Below are 10,172 nucleotides of genomic sequence, written 5' to 3'. Positions count from 1 at the left end.
AAGAGCGAAAACATTCCATAAGACAGTAAACAAGGAACTCCAAAAATCAAAATTTTAAAAACTTGCATGACGCGGTTAGTCTAGTAACAAAAGGTGCAAAGTGTGATCAGTTTCGACCGTGACCCATAAAGTTGTGACCGTTTTCCGGTGCTCGAGCTGTGAGGGGGGAATGAACACAACTGAGCTCAATTCAGCTTCTTTTCAGTCTATTGGGTAGCCCATGTTAACTAGTGGAGAAAGTCAGGCCACTGCATGAAACAATGTCAAGAAACATGTCACGCTTTCTATTTCGCGTCTCCTCTATCGTTTCCAGCGGAGCGACTGCCAAATCAATTTTACCTCAAAAGAGGATAATTGTAGGGATCCGGCTGATTTCTACATCAACGGGTAGGGTTTTATTTCGTATTATGTGTATTGTGTTAATTAATTGCCTCAAGATATTCCTTCAATTGTAATTGTATTATATTTTGTGTACTTTAATGTTTGTGCAATTGCATTTAGTTATCTAATGAGTCGGTGCAAAGTGCAGTTATGCTAGTCATGTAGCACAGAGAACATGCATGCGTGACCTGATTACTCAAAATGCAGTGTTGATGATTTAAAAAAATAAAATATATATTTTATTAGCTCTTCATCAACCGGTATTGCAAATACAAATGCAATTAATATACAAAATAGCAGTGTTTAATTGATCTTGAATCTATAAATAATATGTTATATAATAGATTATATTTCTTAGATATGATCATCATAAATATATGACTTTTTTTTATTTCGGTTTTAAACTGAGATTTGAGACAAACCAGCCAATAGTACTAACAAATCCAATACTGTCAAATCCATGTTGGTAATGGTGTTGTTTTCTCGCCAGAAATGTCACTTCCTAGAGAAGACTAACATGATGGAATGTGAAAGCTGTAAACCTGAAAATTGTTACTAATTAAAATAATATTCCCAAGATCTTAACAAACTGTGGGTTTCATATATTATCCAGTGCATGTATGTGATGGGGACAAAAATGTATTGCATTTATAACTGTTTGCACAGGGTTGCAGTCATTGATACGTTATGACCAGTCCACAGATTGGCAAAGGAAGCTGACTCCAGAACAGTATGTTGTTACAAGAGAAAAAGCCACAGAGGTGGTGAGTTAACAAAACAATAATAATGTTTAAAGATGCATGTGTATGCATATATACACAAAATTGCATAGCTTACACAATTTTGCATAGCTTGCACACATTTTTTATACGTTCATATTTTTATAAGTACATAATTTTTATTTTATAGCCATTCAGTGGCATCTACTTGAATCACAATGAGGTGGGTATGTACCACTGTGTTTGCTGTGACTCCCCTCTTTTTAGGTAAGAATAAAAAAATAAATTAAAATACAATTAAAATTGTGTAATTCTCCTTTAAGAAACTATGATACTTTAATGACAGTATTTACAATTATAAAGGAAGAAATTAAATGATCAAAAATGTATATTTATGAAAATATTAAAGCTGCAGTCCGTAACTTTTTTCGGTTAAAAATTATCCAAAATAATTTTTTTTAGCAAGTGCATAACCAACCAGTGTTCAAAACTATCTCCTTACCTGGTAGCTTTCCGTGGGAAATTTGAGCATGCCGCAGTTTGTCTTTGCGTCATTACGTCACGTCTGTATACATAAAGGAGTCCAGCTTGTAGGCTATCGCATGTGAGGATGCTGCAGGTGGCTGATCATTTATAGCCTTTTCTCACAGCAGCTGGAATAATTTAATCTATAATTTTGATGGTGGATTGTAATCCAGAAAGCACCAAATGACAATCATCAGTGACAACTGGAGATTCACCCGTAGTCAAAAGCAAAAGATTAGACTGTGCAGAAATCTACAGGTAACACTAATATATATATATATATATATATATATATATATATATATATATATATATATATATATATATATATATATATATATATATATATATATATATATAAATATATATAAATTTTTTTTTTTTTTTTTGGTATATTTATTTATGTATTTATTTATTTTTAATTTTGGCAGACTTGGCATTCCATAATGCAAGGGTTTTCAAACTGATGCCAGGGACCCCCAAATACGAAAAATCATTTATGAGGGACCCCCATCCTAAATTACATCTATTTTTATGAAAAAAAAAATTGTTTCCAAACTTAATACATTGGCTATACTTAATGTTGTATGTATAAAACAGAGATGGCGACAAAACTTACAGACTGCAGCTTTAAATATGAGAAATATATTAAATAAATATAAAAAATATATGTTTTGCATAGGTTAAAACTTAAGATAAATACAATTCTGCCTTTGGCTCCAATAGCTCAGAAGCAAAATATGATGCAGGAACTGGGTGGCCGTCCTTCTACGAGGCTCACGGGACATGGGAAAAAGACGAGAGTCATGCCAACATTGTCCGTCGCCCTGACAACTCGCTTGGCAGCACAGGAACAGAAGTTATCTGCAAACATGTGAGTGCAGGACAAAATGATGTCAGACGGTTGGGTTATTGTGTTGGCAATATACAAGGTAATGAGTAAAAATTCCACTCTTCATTTATAACATGTAATTTTGTTTTATAGTGTGATGGTCATCTTGGACATGTCTTTGATGATGGTCCAGATCCAACTGGCCAGAGATTCTGTATCAACAGCGTAGCTCTAAACTTTAAGCACAGAGAAAAATAATGCAGAGACATCCAGCAGTTATATTTCATTGGACAGGATTTTACAGTTATTCAGTGCAGATAAAGAAAAGAAAAAAGCATTTGAATAACAATTGTCCAGTGTTGTATACTATATAAGTTACAGTTTACAATGTTTATTTTGAGAAAAAAAAAAAAATGCTTGAAGGTTGTATGTAAGGAAAAGTGGTTGATTAAACATCCCATATCTCCCACCTCAAAAAGGTGTCATTATTTTCCTGTACACTCTAATGTTGCATTTTTATGTCTTGTATTTTTGTATACCACTGTACATTCAAATATGAAAATGCACATGCTTTACACTTAAAAATAAAGTTTTCAAAAGGGTTTTCACAATGATACCATAGAAGAGCCACAAAAGAACCTTTCAATCTTTTCAATCTTAAAAGAACAATTTAGCTTGAAGAACATTTATTGAATGGAAAGGTCCCATCAATGCCAGTAAATAACATTTCCTTTTACGAGTGTATGACAAGAAAAAGTTTGTAAATGACCTGCTTGGTTGAATTAAAGTGAACATTGTCAGATATCGACAATATGTTTGGGTTTGTCGAAGAGTTAATGATAAACCTGAGGAGAGGGTCATCATCCTAATCCGCGTGTGGCAACACTGGACAGTTGACTGACTCTTATTAGCACACTTTTACCAGAGCTGTGGGGAAATATTGCTATAAAGACTTTTAGTAAAGCAACAGATAAAAAAACCAACAGATTTCATGATTCGCTTCTGGCTGCATCTGTTCTTCGTGCTCGTGTGGCTCAGTTTCTGGGAGCCTGCCGAGGCACGAAGAGCACGTTATAAACCAATACCACCGAAGCCAAAGAAATCCGAGGCAGAAAAGGCTATTGAAAGACTAGCTCCAGGTCAAAACGTCAACATTGATCAGGTATATTTCAACATCCTTCATGTCATGGCATTTAAGTTAATTCGTTTTGGCAAATTGAATTAAAAGTCATTATTTGAACATTATTCACATTGATAGGCCAATAAATCTTGCCCAATGTTGTTTCAACAGACGGCAGATGTGTTTCTTCATAAATGCAGTATGCACACAGTTTATTACTTAATTATATTTATGCTAGCTGATTAAAATAAATCACTCTCTCTAGATGAGTGGGAAGTGGTACCTGCTTAGTGTAGCATCACGGTGTAAGAATCTTCTGGAAAGTGGCTTCAAAGTGGAGAGCACGTTCGTCACTTGGACTGTCATTGGTGACAAGGTGTCCGTCAGCACTGCGACAAAACTGTAAGTACTCCTTAAGTCACAAGGGGGAGCACTTTACTCACTGAATTCAATTCTTGCCAGTTGAGCTTAGTTCACTTTATAATATAGTTTGATGACTCTCAGTACTGGCACTTAATTACAACTTGGTTATGAGACAATATCAAGTTTTTTTGTTTCTCCAAAAAAAAAAAAAAAATAACATTCATATACTCAAACACAAACTTGATAGTCTTATCATTAGTCAGAGGTTATGACTATAGGCCTATAATAGGCCGCCCATGCTTACCAATCTTTTAAATAGTTTAATCCCCTACAGTTGCCAATATAACAAACTTGAATAAAGCTGAGACAATAACCAGAGGTTACAGGTAGTCCCATGAAATATGCCGCCACATGCTTGCTATTATTTCAATAGTATTTTTGTCTAGTCCCCTATAGTGAATACAACTGCATAACAACCTAAAGTTAAAGGGATATTTCACCCAAAAATGAAAATTATGTCATCATTTAGTTCCAAACCTGCATAAATGTCTTTCTTCTGCTGAACACAAAGGGAGATATTTGGAAGAATGTTTGTAACCAGCAAGCAGTTTTTTTTAGTGGGAAAAAAATACTATGGTAGTCAATGGCTGCCGAGATCTGCATGGTTACAAATATCTTCCTTTGTGTTCAGCAGAAGAAGTAAATACATACAGGGTTGGAATAACTTGAGGGTGAGTAAATGATGACAGAATTTTCATTTTTGGGTGAACTATCCCTTTAAGCAGTTAGTCAGAAATCTAGAATCTCGCCTGATGTGCCCCATGCTCAATCTAACCTAAAACTCTATAAAACTCTCAATAATTTCAGAGTTGATCAGAATAAACTCAAAGATGTAACAATTTATTATTAGTCAGGTAAATGTATCATGGCAACTACATAATCAAATCAAAGATAGTCAACACAAAAACATCAAAGGTTGAGAAATAAAAAGTAAAAGATGCATGACGACATCTGAAAAATGTACACTCAGCATTACGGGCTAATACAGAATTGCACTAGTCTTATGCTACATTTCTACATAATTCTCAGACCAAGACAAAACATCCTCCAAATGGAGGCATGAATTAACAATTAGGCTTTGCTTTCATTAAGGTCTCAGACCTGGCTAGTTTACACCTTATTGGGGACAGAAGGTAATTTACATCAAAGACCCTGCAAGGGCACAACCTCCACAAGCAAAGTAGGCTCTAAACTTCAAAGCCTTTATTACCTTTTGGTTTACTTCAGTTGATCTCAACATGTGGAGATAAGACAGTTGGTGTGATTTACTCAGTGTGATTGCGTCTTGAATAAGGATGCTAATTTTTCAAGAGAGAATTCAAATGTTAATTTCCAGAAAAGTCCTTTGTTTCCTCAGAGAGTAGCCCTCTCTGGGCCTTAGACATCTCTACACCAGCCTTACACTATCATTTAATTACAGCTGATACAAGCAAAAGCATTGGAAAGTCAAGAAACAAGCTTTTTCAGAATAATTTGTTTCTCTTTTATTTAAACGATTTATGCTAAAATAATTCTAAAATATTGAATAATTCAAATTAAACATAAAACATTTAAATATAAATGAATATGTAATAATCATATTCATATATATATATATATATATATATATATATATTATACATACATTATTTAGTTTATAAAATTATACTTCATTAGTTATATTAGGTTATTTTTAAATGATAATTAAAATGAATGATATACCGATCAAAAGTAATGTTTTTAAAAGTCTTAATCTCACCAAGGGTGCATTTATTTGATCAAAAATACAGTAAAAACCATAATACTGTGAAATATTATAACATTTTATTTATACAATCTATTACTGTTTTCTGTTAGCCTATAATGTATTTTAAAATGTAATTTATTCATGTGATGGCAAAGCTGAATTTTCAGCAGCCCTTACTTCAGTCTTCAGTGTCACATGATCTGTCCAAAATCTTTCTAAGATAATTTCTTATTATTATCAATGTTGCATTTTTTTTCTTTGGAAATCATAATACGCTGCCATACACAGTGTTAGGGAAAGTTACTTTGAAAAGTAATGCATTACAATATTGCGTTACTCCCTTAAAAAGTAACTAATTGAGTTACTTAGTTACTTTTTAAGAAAAGTAATGCGTTACGTTACTTTTGCTTTACTTTTTCTCACCTGGACTGGGCTTGTTTTTGTTTATAACAAAAAAGTTATATTTTTGTGCAACGGTAAAGACCTCTTCATACCAAAATTGAAATAATTAGCCCCAGGCTGAGGTAAAAATGCAAATTCACGCATGAACAGTAGAGGCACAGCTCTGCTGTGCTGCCATTCTAGATAATGGTAGAATAGGATGCAGGAGAAAAAAGTTTTACCAATAAAAACAAAAAATCTAGTAATTTTCATCAAAGGTCAGCAGCAAGACATTGGTAAATTAAATATAACGGTAGATTATGCATAAAAATAGTTATTTTATTTAACATTTAATTATTGGAGGTTTGCATAGTACTCTGATGTTGCTTTTGACTGATTTTATTCATTTTGAGGAGTACTGAATCTTTATTGTGCAAGTGAGATGAATAAATGCTCACATTTAGTCTGGAACTACAATAACCATCATCTTCACACACAACGCCTCTGCACTTATTTTTATGGGGGCAGGAGAGCTGTCAGTCAAATGATTGTGAAAAAGTAACTTGTGTTACTTTTTTGAAAAAGTAACTCAGATATTTTGTTGTAAATTTGAAAAGTAATGCGTTACTTTACTAGTTAACTGGAAAAAGTAATATTATTACGTAACTCAAGTTAGGCTACTTGTAATGCGTTACCCCCCAACATGCCATACAAAAGTTTGGGGTAAGTAAGATAAAAAATAAAAAAAAGAGGAATTAATACTTTCATTTGGCAAAGGCACATTAGGTTGATAAAAGACAGTAAAGACATTTATGAAATTAATAAATATTACAAAAAAGGTTTTATAATAAATGCTGTTCTTTTTAACTTTCTATTCATCAAAGAATATATTTCCACAAAAATATTAAGCAACACAACTATGTTTAACATTAATAATAATAAAAAAAAAATTCTTCTAAAGATCAATTCAGCATATTAGAATGATTTCTGAAGGATCATGTGACACTGAAGATTGGACTAATTATTATTGCATCAAATGAATTACATTTTAAAATATATTACAACAGCTAATTTAAATTGTAATAATATTTGACAGTATTAGTACTGTTTTTCTGTAGTTCTGATCAAATAAATCCAGCCTTAGTGAGACTAAGAGACTACTTTCAAAAACATTAAAAAACTTTACTGTTTTCAAACTTTTGACCAGTATTCTTGTTCTGTTCATCCATTGTGCTTTTTCCCAATGTTAGCAATTTTATATGCTGGGAGATCAAGCAGAACTACATGAAAACAAAGACCACTGGCCAGCTCTTTCTCAAAGGTAGGTATCTGGTGCAACTCCACTAACCACCACACCAGAGTTCTGGTTTCTAAGCCTGTCATTCTTACCATCTAAACTGATCATGTTTTTCTTAGTTATGCAAATTATGCACAGTTTAATGTTATTACTGTAATAAGTGGTGAAACACAAAAAAATAAATACCACTTGGTTTGAATTTTTTTTTTAATGTATTTATTTTTTCTAAAACAATGTCATTCAAATATTTTTAAGTTGAGGCCACTGTCTTTTCATCATTCACAGGAAAGAGACCTATTGAGAATGTGGACATAATGGTGCTTGAGACAGACTACAGCTCATTTGCTATGTTGGTTTTGAAGAGAGCAGGGAAAATTACAATGAAACTATATGGTAGGTGTTCATGGTGTCTATTTTAAACGTCTCACACCCATATTTGTGAACTATTTGTGGACTAGCTAAGCTTTGGTGGAAAAGTGCATTGTTTCAATAAAATATTCCTTTTCTTTAAAAGGACGCTCGAGTGAAGTGCCTAATAATATCTTGGATAAATTTGAGGATCGTGCAAAGGCATTCAATTTGGGATTGGACGTCATTTTCCCGTATCCCGACTACGGTGAGACAATGGACAAATGTTATAATAAAACAATTAGGCCAATAAACACTCTTATTGACTCGATATTCTTTTCCAGGGTTCTGCGAGTCCACAGAAAAGGTTCTGGGTAAGATCTATTTTTTTTTATACATCAGCTTATTGTGACATTGTACATTTACAGAACGACATGTAGCCTACACTGTAAAAAAAAGTCCTTAAAATAGGGCATAATGTAGGCTACTGTAGGCTATAATGAAGGAATTTTCCGTATTGGTTTTTACAGGTGTTTTACCTGTATTTTGAATTACACATTGCATTAGTTTGTGTTTTAAGGGTTAACGGACATTTTCGTCAATTACTGTACTGGACTGGAGTAGCTACATGTTTTTTTGTGTTTGTTTTTTACAGTGCAAGGCATATATTGTGACATAATCCAATATTTGTTACATTGTAATATAAATCGAACTGCTTTCTGATGTATATTCGCGAACGAATTGTTATTTTGTGGTTCTTCTTCTGAAAGATTCAAATGTACCGATTCGCGGCAAGAGGCTATGTAAATTGTCGACAATAATGGAGAAAATGACTCAATATACAAAGTATTCGAATACAGAGTGATAAACTCTTTAAATCAATATTTATTTCACTACATACAATAACACGTAAAACCCCGCGCGAGAAGTTTAGCGAACTGATTCAAACGACTCGGTTAAACGAATCGATTCGCTAAATGAATCACATTTCTTTACTTCTCAGTGCCGTTGCTTGGTGTAAGGCAACATTTACTGATTGGCTGAAGGAAATTTTACATCCTACAAAAAGAGCCAATCCAGCCATTTGTGCTTCTCTGGCTTGTGTTAAAATCACGTTTTCTGTTTTAAAGGCATGTGTTGCTAAACTTGCATAACCTCACTCAGGTTTTGTAACAAAACAAAACAAAACAAAACAAAAAGAGTAGAATCTCTACTTTTGCCTAACAACACTATCATTTCTTCTCCACCAGATATGACCTAAGACTGACTGGCCAGTATCTTTGATTGTGAGCACTGTGAGAATTACAATAAAGAAATGTTGTGATTTGAAGGTTTTGTGTGTTTTAAGAATTACATTTTATAGTTTGATCATGAACAATAGCATTCAACATAATTATAGTACATTAATAATAAGCATAGAAAGTGGTGGTTTTCCTTAAGCCATTCTTGATGTAACAAAAACGTTCTTATAAAACAAGACAAAGGAATCTTAGTTAGGTCAGTGTGGTTTGTGATGTAACTCTCAAAACAAGACTCTGCCTGCCCACCCTTTTCGGAGTTACACAACATTCCAAAAAGTACTATCCTACGGAAATCATTTTCTTATGGGAAAGAAATAAACTTGTTTTCGAACTCAAAATGAGTTGCTTATGCAGCACCTGTCTTATAATACTTGACACATGAAAATCAAAGGCTGCACAAGAGCAAATGCTGATTTGGATACAATGCATGTTGATATTTTGCATTGCATTTTATAGAAAACACTTTTATGTAGTCTTAATTCAGACATTATTTACAATCTACACTACTGTTCAAATGTTTGGGGTCAGTAAGATTAAAAAAAAAAGAAAATAAATTATACTGTTTATTCAGCAAGGATACATTAGCCGACAATGTTTAAAAGTGATATTATAGACATTTATAATGTTACAAAACATTTCTATTTCAAATAAAAGCTGTTTTTAAAATTTCTATTCATCTAAGTATTCTCAAAATTACACACATTTTTAAGCCTTTTTTATGGATTTATGCATTTCAATTAATAGTAAAATTCCACCAAATTGAATGGCATAATCCTTACACATTTTAATTGAATTACAATTCTGAAAAAAGCATTTGTTTTCAACATTCTGAAAAAAAGCATTTGTTTTCAACATTGATAATAACATTCCTATGTTCTGTAGTTTGAACTTCCTTATTCTAACTCGAATGATTATTAAAACTTTATAGTTATCATCCTTGGTATGAATGGGTCTTTATTCATTAAAAAAAAAAATGATCAGAAGTGTCACTAAAGACATTTATAATGTTACACAAGATCTCTATTTTAAATAAATGCTGTTTTTATTAATAAAATAATCTTTAAAAATGTATAAGTTTTCCACAAAAATATTAGTCAGAACATGAGCAGCAGATTACTA

General features: G+C 32.6%; 2 protein-coding genes across 2 annotated transcripts; both read left to right on the top strand.

The window, feature by feature from the left end:
* Positions 1 to 181: 181 nt before the first annotated feature.
* On the top strand, positions 182 to 3,264 carry msrb2 (methionine sulfoxide reductase B2). The gene is made up of 5 exons (XM_079806676.1): positions 182 to 387; positions 1,048 to 1,145; positions 1,291 to 1,367; positions 2,352 to 2,499; positions 2,611 to 3,264. The coding sequence occupies exons 1-5, from the start codon at positions 261 to 263 to the stop codon at positions 2,713 to 2,715; spliced, it is 555 nt and encodes a 184-aa protein (XP_079662802.1). The 5' UTR covers positions 182 to 260; the 3' UTR covers positions 2,716 to 3,264.
* Positions 3,265 to 3,281: 17 nt separating this feature from the next.
* On the top strand, positions 3,282 to 9,038 carry c8g (complement component 8, gamma polypeptide). Its single transcript, XM_079806674.1, has 7 exons — positions 3,282 to 3,619; positions 3,843 to 3,979; positions 7,358 to 7,428; positions 7,690 to 7,797; positions 7,919 to 8,020; positions 8,097 to 8,126; positions 9,003 to 9,038. Exons 1-7 carry the CDS (start codon positions 3,449 to 3,451, stop codon positions 9,011 to 9,013), a joined length of 630 nt encoding a protein of 209 aa, XP_079662800.1. The 5' UTR covers positions 3,282 to 3,448; the 3' UTR covers positions 9,014 to 9,038.
* Positions 9,039 to 10,172: the final 1,134 nt, after the last annotated feature.

Source organism: Gobio gobio (genome assembly GCF_949357685.1).
Source record: "Gobio gobio genome assembly, chromosome: 23".
Classification (NCBI taxonomy): domain Eukaryota; kingdom Metazoa; phylum Chordata; class Actinopteri; order Cypriniformes; family Gobionidae; genus Gobio; species Gobio gobio.
The sequence above is the reverse complement of the archived record's forward strand: the minus strand, read 5'-3'. Positions and strand labels throughout refer to the sequence as shown.